We start from the raw sequence: 25570 nt of genomic DNA, 5'->3' as shown, positions 1-25570 counted from the left end.
GGATGTGGTGACAAGCAGGGCACAGGTAGGGTGACGATGGTAGGGGATGTGGTGACAAGCTGGGCACAGATAGGGTGACGATGATGTGCGGTAGGGGATGTGGTGACAAGCTGGGCACAGGTATGGTGACGATGATGTCAGGCGATAGGAGATGTGGTGACAAGCAGGGCATAGGTAGGGTGACGATGATGTCAGGCGGTAGGGGATGTGGTGACAAGCAGGGCACAGGTAGGGTGACGATGATGTCAGGCGGTAGGGGATGTGGTGACAAGCTGGACACAGGTATGGTGACGATGATGTCAGGCGGTAGGAGATGTGGTGACGATGATGTGCGGTAGGGGATGTGGTGACAAGCAGGGCACAGGTAGGGTGACGATGGTAGGGGATGTGGTGACAAGCTGGGCACAGATAGGGTGACGATGATGTGCGGTAGGGGATGTGGTGACAAGCTGGGCACAGGTATGGTGACGATGATGTCAGGCGATAGGAGATGTGGTGACAAGCAGGGCATAGGTAGGGTGACGATGATGTCAGGCGGTAGGGGATGTGGTAACAAGCAGGGCACAGGTAGGGTGACGATGATGTGCGTTAGGGGATGTGGTGACAAGCAGGGCACAGGTAGGGTGACGATGATGTCAGGCGGTAGGGGATGTGGTGACAAGCTGGGCACAGGTATGGTGACGATAATGCCAGGCGGTAGGAGATGTGGCGACAAGCAGGGCGCAGCTAGGGTGACGATGATGTCAGGCGGTAGGGGATGTGGTGACAAGCTGGGCACAGGTATGGTGACGATGATGTCAGGCGGTAGGAGATGTGGTGACAAGCAGGGCACAGGTAGGGGATGTGGTGACAAGCAGGGCGCAGGTAGGGTGACGATGATGTGCGGTAGGGGATGTGGTGACAAGCTGGGCACAGGTATGGTGACGATAATGCCAGGCGGTAGGAGATGTGGCGACAAGCAGGGCGCAGGTAGGGTGACGATGATGTCAGGCGGTAGGGGATGTGGTGACAAGCTGGGCACAGGTATGGTGACGATGATGTCAGGCGGTAGGAGATGTGGTGACAAGCAGGGCATAGGTAGGGTGACGATGATGTGCGGTAGGGGATGTGACAAGCAGGGCACAGGTAGGGTGACGATGATAGGCGGTAGGGGATGTGGTGACAAGCTGGGCACAGATAGGGTGACGATGATGTGCGGTAGGGGATGTGGTGACAAGCTGGGCACAGGTATGGTGACGATGATGTCAGGCGGTAGGAGATGTGGTGACAAGCAGGGCACAGATAGGGGATGTGGTGATAAACAGGGCACAGGTAGGGGATGTGGTGATAAACAGGGCACAGGTAGGGTGACGATGATGTCAGGCGGTAGGGGATGTGGTGACAAGCAGGGCACAGGTAGGGGATGTGGTGATAAGCAGGGCACAGGTAGGGTGACGATGATGTCAGGTGGTAGGAGATGTGGTGACAAGCAGGACACAGGTAGGGGATGTTGTGACAAGCAGGGCGCAGGTAGGGTGACGGTGATGTGCGGTAGGGGATGTGGTGACAAGCTGGGCACAGGTATGGTGACGATGATGCCAGGCGGTAGGAGATGTGGCGACAAGCATGGCGCAGGTAGGGTGACGATGTCAGGCGGTAGGGGATGTGGTGACAAGCTGGGCACAGGTATGGTGACGATGATGTCAGGCGGTAGGAGATGTGGTGACAAGCAGGGCATAGGTAGGGTGACGATGATGTCAGGCGGTAGGGGATGTGGTGACAAGCAGGGCACAGGTAGGGTGACGATGATGTCAGGCGGTAGGAGATGTGGTGACAAGCAGGGCACAGGTAGGGGATGTGGTGACAAGCAGGGCGCAGGTAGGGTGACGATGATGTGCGGTAGGGGATGTGGTGACAAGCTGGGCACAGGTATGGTGACGATAATGCCAGGCGGTAGGAGATGTGGCGACAAGCAGGGCGCAGGTAGGGTGACGATGATGTCAGGCGGTAGGGGATGTGGTGACAAGCTGGGCACAGGTATGGTGACGATGATGTCAGGCGGTAGGAGATGTGGTGACAAGCAGGGCATAGGTAGGGTGACGATGATGTCAGGCGGTAGGGGATGTGGTGACAAGCAGGGCACAGGTAGGGTGACGATGATGTGCGTTAGGGGATGTGGTGACAAGCAGGGCACAGGTAGGGTGACGATGATGTCAGGCGGTAGGAGATGTGGTGACAAGCAGGGCATAGGTAGGGTGACGATGATGTCAGGCGGTAGGGCATGTGGCGACAAGCAGTGCACAGGTAGGGTGACGATGATGTCAGGCGGTAGGAGATGTGGTGACAAGCAGGGCACAGGTAGGGGATGTGGCAAGCAGTGCACAGGTAGGGTGACGATGATGTCAGGCGGTAGGAGATGTGGTGACAAGCAGGGCACAGGTAGGGGATGTGGTGACAAGCAGGGCGCAGGTAGGGTGACGATGATGTGCGGTAGGGGATGTGGTGACAAGCTGGGCACAGGTATGGTGACGATAATGCCAGGCGGTAGGAGATGTGGCGACAAGCAGGGCGCAGGTAGGGTGACGATGATGTCAGGCGGTAGGGGATGTGGTGACAAGCTGGGCACAGGTATGGTGACGATGATGTCAGGCGGTAGGAGATGTGGTGACAAGCAGGGCATAGGTAGGGTGACGATGATGTGCGGTAGGGGATGTGGTGACAAGCAGGGCACAGGTAGGGTGACGATGGTAGGGGATGTGGTGACAAGCTGGGCACAGATAGGGTGACGATGATGTGCGGTAGGGGATGTGGTGACAAGCTGGGCACAGGTATGGTGACGATGATGTCAGGCGATAGGAGATGTGGTGACAAGCAGGGCATAGGTAGGGTGACGATGATGTCAGGCGGTAGGGGATGTGGTGACAAGCAGGGCACAGGTAGGGTGACGATGATGTGCGTTAGGGGATGTGGTGACAAGCAGGGCACAGGTAGGGTGACGATGATGTCAGGCGGTAGGGGATGTGGTGACAAGCTGGGCACAGGTATGGTGACGATAATGCCAGGCGGTAGGAGATGTGGCGACAAGCAGGGCGCAGCTAGGGTGACGATGATGTCAGGCGGTAGGGGATGTGGTGACAAGCTGGGCACAGGTATGGTGACGATGATGTCAGGCGGTAGGAGATGTGGTGACAAGCAGGGCATAGGTAGGGTGACGATGATGTCAGGCGGTAGGGCATGTGGCGACAAGCAGTGCACAGGTAGGGTGACGATGATGTCAGGCGGTAGGAGATGTGGTGACAAGCAGGGCACAGGTAGGTGATGTGGCAAGCAGGGCACAGGTAGGGTGACGATGATGTCAGGCGGTAGGAGATGTGGTGACAAGCAGGGCACAGGTAGGGGATGTGGTGACAAGCAGGGCGCAGGTAGGGTGACGATGATGTGCGGTAGGGGATGTGGTGACAAGCTGGGCACAGGTATGGTGACGATAATGCCAGGCGGTAGGAGATGTGGCGACAAGCAGGGCGCAGGTAGGGTGACGATGATGTCAGGCGGTAGGGGATGTGGTGACAAGCTGGGCACAGGTATGGTGACGATGATGTCAGGCGGTAGGAGATGTGGTGACAAGCAGGGCATAGGTAGGGTGACGATGATGTGCGGTAGGGGATGTGGTGACAAGCAGGGCACAGGTAGGGTGACGATGATAGGCGGTAGGGGATGTGGTGACAAGCTGGGCACAGATAGGGTGACGATGATGTGCGGTAGGGGATGTGGTGACAAGCTGGGCACAGGTATGGTGACGATGATGTCAGGCGGTAGGAGATGTGGTGACAAGCAGGGCACAGATAGGGGATGTGGTGATAAACAGGGCACAGGTAGGGGATGTGGTGATAAACAGGGCACAGGTAGGGTGACGATGATGTCAGGCGGTAGGGGATGTGGTGACAAGCAGGGCACAGGTAGGGGATGTGGTGATAAACAGGGCACAGGTAGGGGATGTGGTGATAAGCAGGGCACAGGTAGGGTGACGATGATGTCAGGTGGTAGGAGATGTGGTGACAAGCAGGACACAGGTAGGGGATGTTGTGACAAGCAGGGCGCAGGTAGGGTGACGGTGATGTGCGGTAGGGGATGTGGTGACAAGCTGGGCACAGGTATGGTGACGATGATGCCAGGCGGTAGGAGATGTGGCGACAAGCAGGGCGCAGGTAGGGTGACGATGATGTCAGGCGGTAGGGGATGTGGTGACAAGCTGGGCACAGGTATGGTGACGATGATGTCAGGCGGTAGGAGATGTGGTGACAAGCAGGGCATAGGTAGGGTGACGATGATGTCAGGCGGTAGGGGATGTGGTGACAAGCAGGGCACAGGTAGGGTGACGATGATGTCAGGCGGTAGGTGATGTGGTGACAAGCAGGGCACAGGTAGGGGATGTGGTGACAAGCAGGGCGCAGGTAGGGTGACGATGATGTGCGGTAGGGGATGTGGTGACAAGCTGGGCACAGGTATGGTGACGATAATGCCAGGCGGTAGGAGATGTGGTGACAAGCAGGGCATAGGTAGGGTGACGATGATGTCAGGCGGTAGGGGATGTGGTGACAAGCAGGGCACAGGTAGGGTGACGATGATGTCAGGCGGTAGGGGATGTGGTGACAAGCAGGGCACAGGTAGGGGATGTGGTGATAAACAGGGCACAGGTAGGGGATGTGGTGATAAGCAGGGCACAGGTAGGGTGACGATGATGTCAGGCGGTAGGAGATGTGGTGACAAGCAGGACACAGGTAGGGGATGTTGTGACAAGCAGGGCGCAGGTAGGGTGACGGTGATGTGCGGTAGGGGATGTGGTGACAAGCTGGGCACAGGTATGGGGACGATGATGCCAGGCGGTAGGAGATGTGGCGACAAGCAGGGCGCAGGTAGGGTGACGATGATGTCAGGCGGTAGGGGATGTGGTGACAAGCTGGGCACAGGTATGGTGACGATGATGTCAGGCAGTAGGAGATGTGGTGACAAGCAGGGCATAGGTAGGGTGACGATGATGTCAGGCGGTAGGGGATGTGGTGACAAGCAGGGCACAGGTAGGGTGACGATGATGTCAGGCGGTAGGAGATGTGGTGACAAGCAGGGCACAGGTAGGGGATGTGGTGACAAGCAGGGCGCAGGTAGGGTGACGATGATGTGCGGTAGGGGATGTGGTGACAAGCTGGGCACAGGTATGGTGACGATAATGCCAGGCGGTAGGAGATGTGGCGACAAGCATGGCGCAGGTAGGGTGACGATGATGTCAGGCGGTAGGGGATGTGGTGACAAGCTGGGCGCAGGTATGGTGACGATGATGTCAGGCGGTAGGAGATGTGGTGACAAGCAGGGCATAGGTAGGGTGACGATGATGTCAGGCGGTAGGGGATGTGGTGACAAGCAGGGCACAGGTAGGGTGACGATGATGTGCGTTAGGGGATGTGGTGACAAGCAGGGCACAGGTAGGGTGACGATGATATCAGGCGGTAGGGGATGTGGTGACAAGCTGGGCACAGGTATGGTGACGATAATGCCAGGCGGTAGGAGATGTGGCGACAAGCAGGGCGCAGCTAGGGTGACGATGATGTCAGGCGGTAGGGGATGTGGTGACAAGCTGGGCACAGGTATGGTGACGATGATGTCAGGCGGTAGGAGATGTGGTGACAAGCAGGGTATAGGTAGGGTGACGATGATGTCAGGCGGTAGGGCATGTGGCGACAAGCAGTGCACAGGTAGGGTGACGATGATGTCAGGCGGTAGGAGATGTGGTGACAAGCAGGGCACAGGTAGGGGATGTGGCAAGCAGGGCACAGGTAGGGTTACGATGATGTCAGGCGGTAGGAGATGTGGTGACAAGCAGGGCACAGGTAGGGGATGTGGTGACAAGCAGGGCGCAGGTAGGGTGAAGATGATGTGCGGTAGGGGATGTGGTGACAAGCTGGGCACAGGTATGGTGACGATAATGCCAGGCGGTAGGAGATGTGGCGACAAGCAGGGCGCAGGTAGGGTGACGATGATGTCAGGCGGTAGGGGATGTGGTGACAAGCTGGGCACAGGTATGGTGACGATGATGTCAGGCGGTAGGAGATGTGGTGACAAGCAGGGCATAGGTAGGGTGACGATGATGTGCGGTAGGGGATGTGGTGACAAGCAGGGCACAGGTAGGGTGACGATGATAGGCAGTAGGGGATGTGGTGACAAGCTGGGCACAGATAGGGTGACGATGATGTGCGGTAGGGGATGTGGTGACAAGCAGGGCACAGGTAGGGTGACGATGATGTCAGGCGGTAGGGGATGTGGTAAGAAGCAGGGCACAGGTAGGGTGACGATGATGTGCGGTAGGGGATGTGGTGACAAGCAGGGCACAGGTAGGGTGACGATAATGTCAGGCGGTAGGGGATGCGGTGAGAAGCAGGGCACAGGTAGGGTGACGATGATATCAGGCGGTAGGGGATGTGGTGACAAGCACGGCACAGGTAGGGTGACAGTGTGAGGCAGTAGGGGATGTGGTGATAAGCAGGGCACAGGTAGGGTGACGATAATGTCAGGCGGTAGGGGATTCTGTGACAAGCAGGGCACAGGTAGGGTGACAATGATGTCAGGCGGTAGGGGATGCGGTGAGAAACAGGGCACAGGTAGGGTGACGATGATGTCAGGCGGTAGGGGATGTGACAAGCAGGGCACAGGTAGGGTGACGATAATGTCAGGGGGTAGGGGATGTGCAGTGGTCATGGCGGGCTGTCCTGCATCAGTGTCTCCCAGGATGGAGTGATGACCCTGAGCGCTCAGGTACAGCGGCCCCAGCCACTTTGCCAGGGGTCCCTATCTCAGCATGAGACCTTTCAGACCCTAGCGTCAGCAGACTGCTTATGGTTGTCATAACTCTGTGATCTCTAGCTCATTTTGTCATTAGATTTCTCTATACAAGCTACACAGTATTAAAGGGGTAAAATTGCAGAGTAAAAAAAGAGCAAGTTAGCTCTTTAAGAATCCTCTCTGCTTTTAAGAACAGAGTCTATTCTGCAGTTTACAACTCATTGCTTGGGTTACCGGTCACCCTGCTATCTGAGTGTCTAGTTACTTTGGCAATGAGCAGACGTTACTTGCAGGGCCTATACTTTACAGCTGCTTGTGCTGCTCCGAGGCTGGCTGGATCTTGCCTCAGTTCCCCATACTTCTACGTTACTTCTGCTAATAGCTTAGGAGAGCACACAGATTGAATCAACGTTGCGACCATCCCACTGTCAACCGCATCCAGAAAAGCAGAAAACCAGGAGCTGTGCACTCTTCAAAATACAACTTGAAAAAAAAAGACAACAACTTTCAAATCCATCTCTTACACCTGATGAGGCTGTTGTACTTATCCTGAAAATCCTTGTCAGCAGGGCTGTGGTGTCTGTGTAAAATGAACCGACTCCTAAAGTATATAATAAATTGGGTACAGTAGTACAATGCGGGATGTGATGTAAATGTTTTCGTAAGAATTTGGGAAAGTTATGAAATGTCCTATAAATTGCAAACAAAAACCTCAGTTGCATGATATATGCTGGGTAATGCCACACAATGGTGGTCTACCCACAATATGGATATACGCCAACTCCAAGAAAGTGGAGAAACATAGGAGAATAAGGAGTACACCGGTGAATGAAATAGAATTTTTTTTTAAATATTTATTAAAGTAATTCATAACAATTACAATGACACCTTTCAGGAAACAACAAAACCCATGGAGAAACTACTCCTAAATACATCAATATTGCACAAATCCCATGCATCCTGTGATACTAAAAAAGTGCAAGTTTGCATCGGGGTCTTGTGTCACAACACTGCACGGGAGCCCCGGGAAGAGCGAGTGCCAACTCAGGAAAAATGGACACATGAGAACCTAGTTGGACCGCATAAATAACCTAGGGGGTCCGATTGCCTCAGTTTGCATCAGCTATGCCATGAATCAATGTTCGTAATTCTGTTTGTTCAGGAGAGAACCCTAATTTCCTATTCTACATTTCTGTGCGCAGCAAATACAGTTTGGTATAAAGAAATACCGATCGAGCCAAGCAGCGACACAAGCCATACTGAATGTGCCAGAGACTAAAGTAACCACCTTGGAAAATGGTCTTCGTGTTGCCTCTGAAGATTCTGGAATTTCTACCTGTACGGTAAGTCTGCAGTGTGCCCAAGGGGAGCAATAAAATGGCATAAACATTTTTATTAATTTTTTTTTAATCTGTTGTATAGTGTTGTTTCTATAATTTGACATCACTATATATATATATATATATATATATATATATATATATATATATATATATATATATATATATAATCAGTGCAGGCCTTGGAGGATACATGTGAAATTCCTCTAGTTACTTCTCACATGTACACTCCTTCTGACAGAGAGGAGTGCAGCACATTCCTACTAGACTGTGACTGGCCTCTATACTCTTACATTGAGCGAAGCAGCGCACGTTTAGTCGGCACATGACCGCATGTATGCAAGTTGCACACTTGTGTTCACACTCCCAGCATTGGAGAATCCTCACAATGTGCAGTGACTGCAGACATGTAGCCTAAGGCTGGACAACCTCTTTAATTTTTCCCAGGTTATTTTCTTATAGGGGGATTCCCATCTGGGACATTTATGGTATTTGAGCTTCTATCGTCTAACAATAGAATGGCGGACTGATGACCCACAGATTGCACCATGGAGACTAGGTTGTGTGTAGCTGTGGTTTATAGGAATTGTAAAATGCTCTTGTGTTTCTTTAGTTTCTGTGAACTACAGTGGACATGGCCCCATGCATGTATCTCTTCCTATTTGCATTGCAGAAGGTTCAAACCCCACTTATTTAATTATTTATGACTTATACTGTTTATCTGCCATAAATATCTCAGATGGGATTATCCCTTTGTGATCTGGTAGAGTTTTAATTCTGAAAGGGGAGGTTTGTCTTTGTTTCCATCACATATCAAAAGCAGTGGCCTGGTACAAGCTTGACCATTTCTGGGGTGCATCAGGGACTAGGGCCTCCCATGTATGGCTTTCAGTAATGTTCACAGATGTTGGGTCCCCACCAATCTACCATTTGTCATCTACAAAGTGATAAATACTTCAATGCTGTAAATTGAATCAACAAGTGGGTGGGTGATCCAGGAGTGTCCGTAGCTCAAAGTTAGCCTAGTCCTAAGCTTTTTTCTTTATCGCTTCATTGGGGGACACAGGTAACCATGGGTGTATGCTGCTGCTGCTAGGAGGCTGACACTATGCAAAAAAAGGAAAATGGCTCCTCCTCTGCAGTATACACCCACCGACAGGCAGGAAGTACCTCAGTTTAAGCTTAGTGTCTGCAGGAGGCGGACCTGGATCTGTTCCCAGATCCGCAGATAATCTTTTTTTCCTTACAGGTATTGTTGTGTTTTATTAACAATTTCCCTTTGTCTTTTAGATACAGCTTCAGGGAAACGGGGTGTAATTTCTCACCCTGCCTTCCCATATTAGGCGGCTGAGCGAGCAGTGTGGTGTCACCCACATCGCAACTCTAGGGCCCGCTGGCAGGACTTCATCCCGTCACCTTCACGGGTGCTCCAGGGCTGATTCCGGTGGCCAGTCCTTGCCATTTCCCTCCTCACCCCTTTCCTCGGAGAGGGCTGAGAGGAAGACGGTGGTCACCAGCAGTGGCCTCCCCTTGTAAGGGGTTGATGCCGTCTTCTGCACCGTCCGGAGACGGTGTGGGAAGGAGGATCCCGGTTTCCAGTGACCCTCAGCCTTCCTGAGGGCTCCTGATGTGATCCTCGTCAGTGAAAAGGGATTCGGGACTCACCTTTTACAGGTATGTCCTTTTCTCTGTCCCTGGCAGCTACCCGCCTGCCTCACCGTTTACCCGCGGAACGCTGTACAGAACATGACGTCACTGAACAACAACGGCCATCTTTTCCTCAACTAGTGCTTCGTTAATGCCCTCCGCATTAAGCGCACATATTTATTGCACGCTTTTCTCCCTATCAAGGGGCCTCCTCCGCCCTACCCGGTGCATTCCTCTGGCGGCACAGTCAATGGAAGGGCCCCTACTCCCACCAGACGCAGACTAGGACCTTCGTTTACCGGCCCTGCCACTGCAGGTGCCGAGACTGCATATAATTCCATGTCCTTTGCTATTTTAGTCCCCAACTTTGGGGCTCCCACTTCCTGACACTGTCAGACGTGGCCAATTTTCATACCGGACTAGGACCTTCTTTTAATGCCAATTTCCGGTCCTGTCATTGTCGGTGTGGAGGCTTCGCATAATTATATGTACCTGACCTCTGTAGCCGCGGTCGCCTTCCGCTTAGCCACGCCCTGTTACGGGACTTTCTGCTCACTAGGGCACACCGTACGCTGAGGCCTCTTCTCCTGGCCTAATGAGAGTGTTTTTTCTCTATCCCTCTCTCCCGATACACGCCCCATCCCCCCTCCCCCACAGGGGTGACATGTATCTCAGGTTGAGTGAAAATTCGAAACCGTATGAAGAATCGTGCAGCCACCATCGCCTTCTGAAGGGCACAAAAGGCGTCCATCATTAACCTACTGGTTCTGGGGACACTGCAGCCTGAACATTGACAGCCGTCTGTTATCAGGTAGTACCAGCTCAGACTGGTTATTTTCTCTCTTCACAAGGGCTTAGCTCTCCCAGCTGTAGCCCTAGCCTATTACTTATGCCCAATCTCAGGGAGGCCCATTCCTGTCCCTATAATCCGCGATGCTTGTGCCATCAGTACAAGAGCAGTGTCATTCAGATGAACCCTCTAACACCTGGGATGAGAGCACTCCCCTCCTTCCGGAGTGGGCTGTTGCCAGGTCACAGTCATTCTCAGATCCGACCAAATTCTCACAATCCTTGGTCCAGGTCCTGGAGTGCCCTTCACGTTTGTCTTCTGCCACCAGTGCTCCGAACATCTCTCACGGTGATTCGCACGCACCTGACCGTGACCTTCAGAGGTACAGATCGCGTACAAAGCAAAAGAACCGGCTGGTCCCTCTACTTTATCCTGGATGCATTCCTCATCCTATACCTTTCCTCGGAGGCGGTAGTGGGTCGGATATGGATTCCCAGTCTGAGTCCGATACGGACCAGACCTGAAAGATGCAAGATATGCTCAATAACCTCATCTTGGCAAAATACCAAATTTCTGAACCTACGGGAGGATGAGGCTCCTGCTCACGAGCACTCTGTTACTTTCAAATGGGTAAAAATGTTTTTCCCGGAATTTTCCCTGATCAGGGAACTTGTCATGACTATGTCTAAACACTGGGAACACTCTGAAAAGCGCCTCCCAGGTAGGAGGAAGCTACATATCCTCTACCCCTTTAGACCAGGCCTTCTTGATAAATGGGCAGAATCCCTAAGGTGGATCTGCCTGCTTCTCGCCTGTCTTCCTAGACAGCCTTGTCTCTACTGATCAGTGCATCCCTTAAGGATTCTACATATAGACAGATTGAATCCTTGGTTAAGTCAGCCTTGGAGGCAGCTGGCGCCCCTCTCTCTCTGTCCCACATGTGCCTACACCTGGGTGTCAAATTCCATGTCTGTCCGGGCAAGAATACTTCGTCAAGGTATTCTAGCGGCCGCTCCTCCGGATGGGAGGCCAGATCTGGCTGATCAGATTGTCCATGCCAGCAAACATCTCATGTCTGCTCCCCTTTTGATGCGGCTGGTTGTTCCGTCACGACTACCGGCAGCATCGTTGCCATACTTCGCATTCTCTGGCCTCACTGGTTTTGCCTTCCAAGTCTCTCGATCTTTTGGATCCAAGCTGGATCAATAGTTTCGGATACCACTGGTGGGGAAAAACACCTCGCTTTTCCAGTCCAAACCTAATGTCCTTTTAATAGGAAAAGGTTGCTTCAACCTCGAGAGAGATAGTGACTTCCGTCTACAATATCGACCATTCTTCTCCTCCAGGAAGAAGTTTCCTTTTGTTTTTTCGCCCGTCAAGACATACGTCGCAGGCCCCAGCAGTTCTTCAGGCAGTCTTTACCTGCTATTCACAGAAGTGATCGTACCCGTCCACAGGAACGTACTGTTCTCGGGGTTCTATTCTATTCTTTCTTAGTCGCTAAGAAAGGCGGAACGCTACTCCGTTTTTAGTCCTCGAGCGGTTTACCGGTCACGTTCGGTCCTGTCTTTCAGGACGATGTAACTAGGTTCGGTAATCACTTTCATGGACTCGGAAGAATTTTCCTTACATTCTTGTTTGTGTTTAGCTTCAGAGGCTCCTATGATGTGCGATTCAGGAGGGTCCTTATCAGTTCACGGCCCTCCCCTTCATCCTAGCCTCTGCTCCCAGACTATTTGTCATGGCAGTGGTCAGGGTCATTCTTCTATCCAAAGGATTTTTCATATTTCCCTACTTAAACGATCTTCTGATCAATGAGTTGTCCCGCTGAGACTGCAACAGATTCTTCAGTTTACTCTACATATCCGGGTCTATCTCAGCTAGATTATAAACAGAGAAAAGTCCTCCCTCACCTTTGCTCAGTACTTGGTGTTTCTAGGTATGGGTTCGACATGACCCAAGCCCGTCTCTTCCTTCCAAAGGAGAAGGTTTTTCATCTCTCTTCCAGGGGTTTCTGTACTCTAAAGCGATCAGCTTCTCTTCTCCTATGGTCCTGCATAGATAGGAGTTCTAGGGGAAATGGATTGTTGCCTTGGAAACCGTTCCTTTTGCCCAGTTCCATGCCCGCCCCCTTCAGCGGGCTCTCTGGTCGTCTCCACGGACAATCCTTTTGCTTCTTCCTCTCAGAGTGAAGCAGTGTTTCATTTGGTGACGCCGTCGACATCAGTTCTATAAAGGAAGTTCCTCTTTCCTCTCTAGTGGCAGGTTTTCACCAACAACGCCAATCTCCTCTTTTGCGGAGCTGTTTTTTTCTTCGTCACACAGCGCAGAGCCACTGGAATGCCCAAGAGACAATGCCACGGCCGAGGTTTACATAAACCGTTAAGACGGTACTCGCATCAAACAAGTGAAGTCAGAGTTAACAAGGTTTCTGGGAGTGGCAGAGCGTAATGTTTCCGCCATATCAACCATGCACATACCGAGGGTAGCAAACCGGGCAATCGATTTTCTGAGCCATCTGGGTCTCGCTTCGGGCAGCCAATGGCTCAGCCCCTCTGTCTTCATCCATATATACTGAAATGAGGCTCTCCGGACGTTGTCCTCTTGGCGTCTTGGATAAACCACAAGGTTCCTTGGTTCGTAGCCAGATCCCGGGACCTGCTAGCCACCTGTTGCGATGCTCTAGTAATATCGTAGTCACAATTCCATCTGATCTCTCCTTTTCCGTCTCTCTCCTCGGCCCGAGAGTTGTGAAAAGGATAAAGGAAGAAGGGATCCCTATATTCCTGTTATCTTCGGATTGGCCAAGAAAGGCCCAGTGAATATGTTCATAGACGCCCCTCGGAAGCTTCCAAGCCGTCCAGATTCTCTCTCAAGGTTCCCTCTTCCACCAGAGTTCATAGTCTCTGTCTTTAACAGCATGGGCGTTGAGGCCATAGTCCTGGGGGAGGCTGGTTTTTCCCCAGCTGGTTATTCAGACCATGATTGGGACCGAGAAACCCGGATCCTTGCGTATCTACTACAAATACTGAAAGGCCTTCTTTTGGTGGAGTATGGACAAGGGTCTGGTTCCTATGTCCGTTTTCCTTTCATTCTTGGTTTTCTTCAAGGAGTCGGCCACCTGGCTCCTCCTTATTGTCCTCCAATAAATCCATGGGATTTTAATCTTGTCTTAGGCGCGCTGCAGCGCGCCCCTGTTTTAGCCCAATCAACACATGACGTTTCTCTTTGTTCAATTATGTCCATTAGGAGAGTTTCCAAGTTAGCGGCATTGTCCTGCCGTTCCCCGCTCCTGATCCTATATCAGGACAAGGTGGTTCTCGGGCCTGGCCCTTCCTTTCTTCCCGAGGTGGTCTTTTCCTTTCTCATTAACGAAGTCATTGTCCTTCCTTCTGTGTCTCTCCAGTCCATCCCCTGGAGAAGTCCCTCTACAAGCTGGATTCCGTCACAGCTCTCTGAGTCTACCTTTCAAGGACTGCTCATCATTTCTGAAGGTTGCCTTAAAGGGCTCCTAGCTTCTAGTTTAAACAGCCTCTTCCGACGGTGCAGGCTTCTCTGGGGCTGAAGGCTCACTCCGCCCTGCGGTAGGGGCCTCCTAGGCTGTTTGTCACCAGGATTTGGCTTTCCAGACTGTAAGGTCGCAACCTGGTCATATTTGACCTCTTTTGTTAGTCTTTACAGGGTTCATACCATGCCTCATCTGATGCAGGCCTGGGAAGGAAGGCGCTGCAGGTGGCGGTTTTGCACCGACCGACCTGAGCCCATTTATTCCTTGAATCTTCCTGTGTCCCACCCTAGGGACTGCTTTGGTACGTCCCATGGTTACCTGTGTCCCCCAATGAAGCGATAATGAAAGAGGGATTTTTGGTACTTACCATAAAATCTCTTTCTTGGAGCCTTCATTGTGGGACACAGCACCCTCCCTAAGTGTTTGTACCATTAATGTGCCTTTGTTGTTGCATTGGCACATATGTGGTACCATTATTTGGTATGTTGTACCATTATTGGATCTATGTGCCTCCGTTGTTGGATTGGTACATATGTTGAGTTTTGGTTGCTTCTCCTAGTGCTTTAACACTAAAGGTACCGTCACCCTAGACGATATCGCTAGCGATCCGTGACGTTGCAGCGTCCTGGCTAGCGATATCGTCCAGTGTGACACGCAGCAGCGATCAGAATCCTGCTGTGATATCGCTGGTCGGGGAAGAAAGTCCAGAACTTTGTTTTGTCGCTGGATCTCCCGCTGACATCGCTGAATCGGCGTGTGTGACGCCGATTCTGCGATCTCTTCGCTGGTAACCAGGGTAAACATCGGGTTACTAAGCGCAGGGCCGCGCTTAGTAACCCGATGTTTACCCTGGTTACCATCGTTAAAGTAAAAAAAACAACCACTACATACTTACCTACCGCTGTCTGTCCCCGGCGCTGTGCTTCTCTGCTCTGGCTGTAAGCACAGCGGCCGGAAAGCAGAGCGGTGACGTCACCGCTCTGCTTTCCGGCTGCCCGGCACTCACAGCCAGAGCAGAGAAGCACAGCGCCGGGGACAGACAGCGGTAGGTAAGTATGTAGTGGTTGTTTTTTTTACTTTAACGATGGTAACCAGGGTAGACATCGGGTTACTAAGCACGGCCCTGCGCTTAGTAACCCGATGTTTACCCTGGTTACCGGCATCGTTGGTCGCTGGAGAGCTGTCTGTGTGACAGCTCTCCAGCGACCAAACAGCGACGCTGCAGCGATCCGGATCGTTGTCGGTATCGCTGCAGCGGCTAGGGTCACATTGCGTTAGTGCAATCCGTTTAGCGCTAGCGGATTGCGCTAACGCAATGTTTTCTATGGGGCTGTGGTCGGGGTCGCGGTAACGTCCCCGCTCTCGCAGATCCCCGATCTGCGAGAGCGGGGAACGGACCGCGGGCGCGCCTCGGACGCTGCAAGCAGCGTCCGCGGCGCGCCAGGAATCACCGGCGCGTCGCTAGCGCGTGCCGAACATGGCACGCGCTAGTGAAGCGCGTTCCCATTGCCTTCAATGGGCGCGTTAACGGACGCGTTGCACGGCGTTAATTTCGCCGTGCAACGCTGTCCGTTAAACGCGGTCCCATAATGCAATGGGAACCTTAGTGTGACGGTACCTTAACTGAGGTACTTCCTGCCTGTCGGTCGGTGTATACTGCAGAGGAGGAGCTATTTTCCTTTTTTTGCATAGTGTCAGCCTCCTAGCGACAGCAGCATACACCAATGGTTACCTGTGTCCCCCAATGAAGTTTCCAAGAAAGAGATTTTACTGTGAGTACCAAAAATCCCTCTTTTCATAATGCTAATGATTAAAATTAGGATGCAAGCTGCATCATTAGACTGTTTTTTGGTAGCTAGTTAAAGGGGTATTATCATCTCCAAGATCCTATCCCAATATGTAGGTGCAATAATTAGTGATAGGCGAACCCCTGGATGTACAGGTTCGGCTGAAAAGTTTTATAAAAAAAAGTTTGGTTCGGGTACCAGAACAGTATCCGGACCTCATTCACTTGAATGGGAGGCCTGAACATCCAGTGTTTTCCACACGGTCATGTGCATGACAGCGCAGCAAACACTGCCTCTGATCGGTGGTAAAATCATTACCGCCTATGAGAGAGTTGTGGTCAAATGACAACCTCAGCCTGCAGCTGTGATTAGCGGTACAACGTTTACAACCCTCAGCTGTTAGCTTTAGCAAACTTGGATATCAAGAATAGAGGGGTCCCCACACCGTTTATTAAAATTAGTTGAATGAATAATTCCACCATTTTTGACAACCGACCAAGCTAAAGCTGACAGCTGTGGGCTGGTATTCTCAGGCTTGTAAGGGACCATGGAAATTGCCCCCCCCTCCCCCCCAGACTATAAATAGCAGACCGCAGCCACCAAGAAGAGGCACATCTATTAGATGCTCCAATTCTGCTCTTCCTACTTGGCCTGTAGCAGTGGCAAGTGGGGATCATATTTGTGGGGTTCATGTCACTTTGTATTGTCCTATGACATCAAGCCCACGGCTTAGAAATGGAGAGGCGTCAATAAGGCACCTATCCATTACTAATCCTATAGTTATATTGTAAATAAACACATGGCAAGAATAAATTCTTTTATTTGAAATAAAACAAAATGCACTTTTCCACTTTTATTTAAAAATAAACACAATTATACTCACACCTAATTTACCCGAAGCCCTCATTCTCCTGTAATAAAACAAAAATAAATAATAACAATATCCCTCACCTGTCCGTCGTTCTGTCTCTTGCAGTAATCCATGTCTGGGGATGAACAGTTTTCAACCTGGACGGTGGCAAGTCGCGTCCGTCCAGGCTGAAAACAATTGAGGAATGAGCTGCTGCGAGCGCAGCATCATTGACCAGCAGTGACATCATCGAGGTTACCATCGGTCACTAAGGCTGCGTTCCCAGCTTGGTCCTGAAACTATGGTGACCTCGGTGAGATCACCGCTAGCACAATGAGGAAAAAGTCTCACAGTGCAGCAGAGAGTTCACTGGTAGAAACTTTTTGTCACTGTGCTAGTGGTTATTTCAGTGAGGTCACCGTAGTTCAGGGGCCCGGGTGCCGAACCCGAACAGTAGCATGGACATGGACTGTTTGGTGTGGTATGGACCCCAAACTTTACTGTTCGGGATCGCCCAGCAGCAGTATCCAATTAGAAATGTAGTATAGTTTTTCTGATTCGCTATGTCTCCTCATGTGCAGGCATTGCAGGACCTTGGGTATCCATGGTTACAACCACTAGCAACTAGCTAACTGTCACTATATCAGTGGTTGCAACCTGCAATGCCTGCACATGAGGAAAGAGACTTAGCTAATCAGAAGCACTATACTACATTTGTAATAGGAGGTATTTTCTAATTATTATTACACCTACTACATACTGGGATAGGATCTTGGAGATGGGAATACCCCTTTATGCCTTTAATTATCACACATTGAGGTGTGTTGTTTCATGTTACCACTCAAAAAGCTTTCAAGATCAAAAGAATGGAACATAATTAGATCTGTAGCCCAGTTCTGATTGTGATCTATCCATGTGATATTGTGTTTGCTATTTTGGCGTAAAATTGACCTAATCTACAGAGAACTTGATAGTAAAAAAAGTGTATTCTTGCTGTCAGCAATTTCACAAGTGACAGCTTTAGTACCACATTGATTAGTTGTTTGTGGATCATTTTTGGAGCCTGGGAGATTTGGTTTGAGAAATACATTTATTTAAAGAGATTGTCAAGGACCTACATTTTGATGACTTATCCTCAGGATAAGTAATCGCTGTCAGATCAGTAGAGGTCTGGCACTCCACTTATCAGCTGTCTGCATCTCCCGCACGCACGCGGTGTACTCTCTATACATCTGGCCACAGTTTGTGCTGCAAACTGCTGATTGGTGGAAATTCCTGGTGTCAGAACTCTACCAGTCTCCTGTTGATGGCTTCTCTTTAGGATGGGCCATCAGTATACACTGCTATATATAAAGGGAACACTAAAATCCCACATCCTAGATATCACTAAATGAAATATTCCGGTTGCAGATCTTTATTCATAACATATGCATGCGTTGAGAACAATAAAACCTAAAAATGATGAATGCAAATCACAACTAATATCCCATGGAGGTCTGGAGTTGGAATGATGCTCAAAATCAAAGTGGAAAATCAAATTGTAGGCTGATCCAACTTCAGTGGAAATACCTCAAGACAAGGAAATGCTGCTCAGTAGTGTGTGTGTGGCCTTCAATTGCCTGTATGACCTCCCTACAATGCCTGGGCATTGTCCTGATGTGGCAGTGGATGTTATCCTGAGGGATTTCCTCCAGACCTGGATTAAGACATCAGTCAAATCCTGAACATTCTATGGTGCAATGCAGTGTTGATGGATGGAATGAGACATAATGTCCCACATGTGCTCAATTAGATTCAGTGCTGGGGAATGGGCGGGCCAGTCTATAGCTTCAATGACTACATCATGCAGGAACTGTTGACACACTTCAGCCACATAAGGTCTGGCATTGTCATGCATCAGAAGGAACCCAGGGCCAACTGCACCAGCATATGGTCTCACAATGGGTCTGAGGATCTCATCCTGGTGCCTACTGGCAGTCAGGGTACCTCAGGCTAGCACATGGAGTGCTGTGAGGCTCTCAAAAGAAAGGCAACCCCACACCATTCCTGACTCACTGCCAAAAAGTCACTCTGGAGGATGTTGCAGGCAGCAGAACGCTCTCCACGGCATCTCCAAACTCTGTCACGTCTGTCACATGTGGTCAGTGTGAACCTGCTCTGATCTGTGAAAACCACAGGGTGCCAGTGTCGAATCTGCCAATCTTGGTGTTCTCTGGCAAATGGCAATCGTCCCCTGCATGGTGTTTGGCTATAAGCACAACACCCACTTGTGGACGTCAGGCCTTCATAACACCCTGATGGAGTCTGTTTCTGACAGTTTGAGCAGACATATGGATGTTAGTGACCTGCTGGAGGTCATTTTGCAGGGCTCTGGCACTGCTCCTCCTTTTCCTCCGTGCACAAAGGAGGAGGTAGCAGTCCTGCTGCTGGGTTGTTGCCCTCCTACATCCCCCTTCATGTCTCCTGGTGTACTGACCTGTCTTCTGGTATTTGCTCCATGCTCTGGACACTGTGGTGACACACCGCTACCCTTCTTGCCCCAGCCTGCATTGATGTGCCATCCTAGATGAGCTGCACTACTTGAGCAACTTCTGTGGTTTGTAGATACCGCCTCATGTTACTGTACAGGACCTCTAGGGATGAGAGCAATGACAAAATGCAAAAGTGACAAAAACAGCTAAAAAAGGATGAGAACAGAGAAATGGTCTGTGGCCACCCCCTGTAAAACTACTCCTTTATAGTGGTTGTCTTGCTAATTGCCTAACATTTCTACCTGTTGTCTGTCATACTTTCACAACAGCAGGGGACATTGATTCACAATCAGTGTTGCTTCATAACTCGATGGGTTGATTTCAAAGAAGTATGATTGACTTGTAGTTACATTTTGATGTTTAAGTATTCGCTTTATTTTTTGAGCAGTGTATAAATCCTGGACAACCTTGGGCTTTTTTTATTTTTTTTATTAAATGACTGATGTTGTAAAAAAAACATTAAAGGGGCGTCCAAACATCCTTTTCCGAAGGGCTCATTCACACATTATTTTCTTAGATATGCTAGGTGCTTTTTCATGTATTTGTTTGACGTTTCTTTGCAGACTCCTGGTCAGCAAAAAAATTGGAGAGATGTCCAAGTTTAGCCAAACTTGCAGATGCCGTCCGTTTATGCAGACTGTTTCCAACATGTGATTTCAGCCTTAAAGGCAACCTGTCACCATGTGTTCCCCATATAAAAGTACAGCCAGCACCTATAAGCGTTCTTTTACAGCATTCTGGTATGCTGTCTGTGTGTCCCAGATTCCCTATGAAAGGGTTGAATACCTTTTATTATGCTCACAGACAGCACCATCCGGTCCGATAGGCATCTCTGGTCTTATTCCGGCGCCCCCTCTCTTCTTACAGTCATCGTCCTCCTTTCCTGCTTCATGCAGATGACGCCTCCTACTCCATCATCACAGTGGTTCCCATCGAGCTCCTGTGCTGGCTTATGCTGTGGTATTGCTGTATACAGCACAAGTGATCAGACTTTCACTGCTTGTCATTACGGAGCTCCCTTGAAACCCAGCCTGTGCTCGAGCTTCAAAGGAGACCGTGATTTCTACTACATAGAGCTATGCTGTGGCATTTCTGTATATAGCACAAAAGATCGGTTAGTCGCAGCTTCAAGTCCCCTAAGGAGACTAATAAGATCAGTGAAAAGTAAAAAATAAAAAACATAAGATCAAACACCATTAAAAATAAAAAAAGTGTTATTGCCGTGTTCAGATGAAAGTATAAAAATAATTAAAGCCAATCAATACACACTGTAAATGAAAAAGTTCAAGAAAGTCAAAATTGTTTTTTTTTTAATGCAATACCCCCAAAAATGCTGTAGCAAGTGATCAACACATTAATAGTTATCTGGGTGTAATGGTCTATTAGAACAGTGAGATTTGGGGCAAGGCTGTCTGTAAACTTAGGAGAAGCGGTCTGGACCTTATGTGATGATTTAGAAGGAGAAAGAACTTGGAGTTTCTTTTAGAACTGTATTATTGATTATGTATAATTTTCCTAGGTCGGTCTGTGGATTGATGCTGGGAGCAGATACGAAAATCAGATGAACAATGGCACTGCCCATTTCTTGGAACACATGGCATTTAAGGTGACTTTCGGCAAAACAGAATGCTGTAAAATCTTACAAGCTGAAATAGTATAGTAAAGTAGAGTAAAAGAATTTGGGTACTTTTTCCTTTTTGACCAATTTTTGCATGAACTGATTATAATGGTTAATGGGGCTTTTCTGCCTACTTTGAGGCTATGTGCACACGTTCAGGAATTCATGCAGAAAATTCCTGTGGAAATTCGACATTTCTGTCAGATTTCCGCATGGAATCCGCATGCTTTTTTTGCGCGGTTTTCACGCGGTTTTTCCCAGACATTTCCCAATGCATTAGACAGTGGGAAATCCGTGAAAAAAACGCAAAATTAATGAACATGTTCATTATTTTTCCGCAATGCGTTTTTCATGCGGAAAAACGCACATCATGTGCACAGAAATTGCGGATTCCATTATAAATGATAGGATGCTTAATGTATGCAGATTTGCGGTTTTATAGCGTTTTTATAGCACAAAAATGCTAAAAAACCGCAAATAATCTGCAACGTGTGCAATAGCCTAAAAGTTAATGTCGATCCCAAGGTGGTGTAATAAAAATAAAATAAAGTGAAAACATATTATATGTTTTGATTTAAGGATGTTTCTAGCGCTATTTTGTTCACTTGAAAAAGATTCATTGCCAAAGCTGACATGTTATGTACATGGGCATGAAATAAATCCAGATTTTGAGATGGGAGTGCTGCCAGTCTTCATTGTATGAGTGTGTGTAGTGTGCTCTCAGTGAGTAGGTATTCACAGGGGGCATCAAGTGACCGCTGCAGCCATTCAGGTTTCCGTTGGGAATAACGGTAAAAGTAGGGGAAAAGCTGCCAAGTTATGGGGGTTGTTAATTTTGTTCTATTTCTATGTGTGTAAAAAAATACAAAATTAATTATCAGATTTAAAATAAAAAGTAGGGTAAAAGCCATTCAATAACTATACATTAGGGAATGTTATTAAAAAAACAAAAAAACAAAACAATTTGTCACGTGCTGCTATTAGATCTTGAAGATGTCACAAACACACACGCTCACTTACCGTTCCATATTGCGCACCATTTTCCTGGCCTAATAGGTACATATGCACAGTGACGTCAGCCATGTTACTGGTTTTGTTTCTCATATATTATGTTTGCGTAGTAGCACACTTTTCTATGTATCGACTCCTAACACTTTGTTTTATTGTTATAGGGAACAAAAAAACGTTCCCAACTGGATCTGGAGCTTGAGATAGAAAACATGGGCGCTCACTTGAATGCATATACATCAAGAGAACAGACTGTATATTACGCAAAGGCATTTTCCAAAGATCTGCCTAGAGGTATTTGATCAAAATATTAATTTTTTTCAATAATTCAAGAATAAATTAAAGCCCATTTAGACTGGCCTGTTAACATATTTCCTTTATCAGAAAATCACCTATTGGTTAAATCAGGTTTTTATATTCAAATGTATTTTGTAATTTTTTTCTTATAGTGTGTGTGTACCCTACAATTTTACTACTGGCCACCAGGTCTAATATTACACTACTGCTTCCCTTTCTTCAAATGGACATTAGCAGCAGTAGATTGGCCCCAGTTTGTGTGGAAGCAGTATCTCAGCATGCTCTAATCCTTGCATAGGTGAACAGAGGGGGACGAGGGAACAGTAACATCACTTTTTGTGAATGTCGGTTTCTGTGTTACGTGTCACTGTAATGCTGTCTGTGATAATGAAATATAAAAGGAAAAGGTCAGAACTTGGTGTTGTAGGAGAAGTGCTCCTAAGCAAAATGTAATCCAAAAAGTGAAAAACTGCATTCTTTTGAAAGTGTTCATTTGGAGATAATTTAAATTCAAGAATTATGCAGTGAATACGTTGTGTAATTGAGCAAAAGGTTGGGTGACTTTTCACACAAAATGTGACTGTCAAACTTGAAGTTTCGTCTCCTCCCGAGCCTTGTTCACAATTAGTCACAGTGTTGTAGAAAAACGCCCAGAAACACACCTAATAGCTGCAGCAACAGGAACTAACAGAAGTATCTGCTTAGGGCATAGTGGCTGCCTATATACTTTCAAGGAAGTGCTGTTTTTCACTTTTTGTGATGATAATGAGACTGCTGAAAAGTCATCTGTACAGAACATGAAGTATGAGTCTAGTATAAGGCCTAGTAGCCAATGTGAAAACTGCAAGATTTCAAGTTTGTTTTTTATATACCGTATATACTCTAGTATAAGCTGAAATTTTCAGCCCATTTTTTTGGGCTGAAAGTCCCCCTCTCGGCTTATTCTCGAGTCATACCCAGGGGTCGGTAGGGGAGGGGGAGCGGGGGCTGTCTAATTATACTCACCTGCTCCTGGCGTGGTCCCTGCACGTCCATGGCGCCCCAGCTTCTTCCTGTGACGAGCGGTCACATGGTACCGCTCATTACAGTAATGAATATGCGGCTGCACCTCCCATAGGGGTGGAGCCGCATATTCATTACTCTAATGAGCGGTACCATGTGACCGCTCAGTACAGGAAGAAGCTGCTGGGGAACCAGGGACTGCACCGCGCCAGGAGCAGGTGAGTATAACGTGGAGGGGGAGCGCTGCACGATATTCACCTGCTCTCCGTTCATGGCGCCGCTCCGTCTTCAGCGTCTTATCCAGTGACGCTCAGGTCAGGGGGCACGATGACATGGTTAGTGCGCGCCCTCTGCCTGAACGTCAGTGCAGAAGACGCTGAAGATGGAGCAGCGCCGGAACGAAGTCAGGTGAATATTGAAAGTGCCGGGGGCCTGAGTAACGGAGAGGTGAGTATGTGATTTTTTTTTTTTTTTTTTATAATCACAGCAACAGCAAATGGGGCAAGTGTCTGTATGGAGCATCTATGGGGCATTACGTTTGTGCAGCACTATATGGGGCAAGTGTCTGTATTGGGCCATAATCAACGTTTGTGCAGCACTATATGGGGCAAGTGTCTGTATTGGGCCATAATCAACGTTTGTGCAGCACTATATGGGGCAAATATCTTTATGGAGCATCTTATGGGGCCATAATTAACGTTTGTGGAGCATTATATGGGGCAAGTGTCTGTATGGAGATTCTTATGGGGCCATTATCAAGGTTTGTGCAGCACTATATGGGGCAAATATCTTTATGGAGCATCTTATGGGGCCATAATCAACACTTGTGCAGCATTATATTGGGCAAATGTGTCTAAGCATCTTATGGGGCCATTATTAACCTTTATGCAGGATTATATGGGGCATATTTTAATAGGGAGCATCTTATGGGGCCATCATGAACTGTATGGAGCATTATATGGGGCTCCTGATTCAATATGGATATTCAAAAACACTTAACCTCCTGATGTCTCAATTAATTTTACTTTTATTGGTATCTATTTTTACTTTTGACATTTACCGGTAGCTGCTGCATTTCCCACCCTAGGCTTATACTCAAGTCATTAAGTTTTCCCAGTTTTTTTGTGGCAAAATTAGGGGTCTCGGCTTATACTCAAGTATATACGGCAGTTATCGGAAGAAAACTTTATAAAAAAACAAGACATTTAATATAAAGCCTTGATATGAACAAAAGGTCATTTTATGATGACATATTCTCTAATAAATGATGATCAGCTATATAAAAATCTATTTGTTATTTTTCTCTTTTACTTGGCTTTGTGTTCCTGGTGAAAACATTGCTGTCAAACCAAGGATATCAGTCCATTGCATGTGCTATAGTACCTGTCATTTTTCATTAACTATATCTGTAATATATTAACCCCTTCCCGACCTGTGACACAGCGTATGCGTCATGAAAGTCAGTGCCAATCCAACCTGTGACGCATATGCTGTGTCACAGAATGATCGCGTCCCTGCAGATCCGGTGAAAGGGTTAACTCCCATTTCACCCGATCTGCAGGGACAGGGGGAGTGGTAGTTTAGGCCAGGGGGGGGTGGCTTCATCCCCCCCGTGGCTACGATCGCTCTGATTGGCAGTTTCACTTTCAACAGCCAATCAGAGCGATTTTGTAATATTTCACCTATTATAACTGGTGAAATATTACAATCCAGCCATGGCCGTTGCTGCAATATCATCGGCCATGGCTGGAAACACTGATGTGCCCCCACCCCACCGATCGCCCCCCCCCAGCCCTCCGATCTGTCCTTTACACTGCTCCGCTCCCCTCCGTCCTCCTGTCCGCTCCCCGTGCTCTTGTCCGCTCACCCCCATGCGGATTTATGGCAGATTTACCGCGGTTTTTCTGCGCATTTCACTGCAGTTTTACAACTGCGATTTTCTATTGGAGCAGTTGTAAAACCGCTGTGGAATCCGCAGAAAGAAGCGACATGCTGCGGAATGTAAACCACTGCGTTTCCGTGCAGTTTTTCTGCAGCATGTGTACAGCGATTTTTGTTATCCATAGGTTTACATTGAACTGTAAACTCATGGGAAACTGCTGCGGATCCGCAGCGTTTTCCGCAGCGTGTGCACATACCTTTAGAATTAGGCCATGTGCACACGGTGCGGATTTGGCTGCAGATCCGCAGCGGATTGGCCGCTGAGGATTCGCAGCAGTGTTCCATCAGGTTTACAGTACCAAGTAAACCTATGGAAAACGAAATCCGCTGTGCCCATGGTGCGGAAAATACTACGCGGAAACGCTGCGTTGTATTTTCCGCAGCATGTCAATTCTTTGTGCGGATTCCGTGGCGTTTTACACCTGTTCCTCAATAGGAATC

General features: G+C 48.7%; 1 protein-coding gene across 1 annotated transcript in view; it reads left to right on the top strand.

Annotated features, from left to right (window-relative positions):
• Positions 1 to 25570, top strand: part of PMPCB (peptidase, mitochondrial processing subunit beta) — a 71762-nt gene that overhangs the window by 10429 nt on the left and 35763 nt on the right. The window contains exons 2-4 of the mRNA XM_069765115.1: positions 8013 to 8153; positions 20783 to 20869; positions 22054 to 22183. Coding sequence (XP_069621216.1) covers positions 8013 to 8153; positions 20783 to 20869; positions 22054 to 22183 — 358 coding nt within the window. The remainder of the gene's footprint in view (positions 1 to 8012; positions 8154 to 20782; positions 20870 to 22053; positions 22184 to 25570) is intronic.

This window comes from Ranitomeya imitator, chromosome 4, assembly GCF_032444005.1.
Source record: "Ranitomeya imitator isolate aRanImi1 chromosome 4, aRanImi1.pri, whole genome shotgun sequence".
NCBI classification, from domain to species: Eukaryota; Metazoa; Chordata; class Amphibia; order Anura; family Dendrobatidae; genus Ranitomeya; species Ranitomeya imitator.
This window is presented reverse-complemented; position numbering and strand designations above follow the sequence as displayed.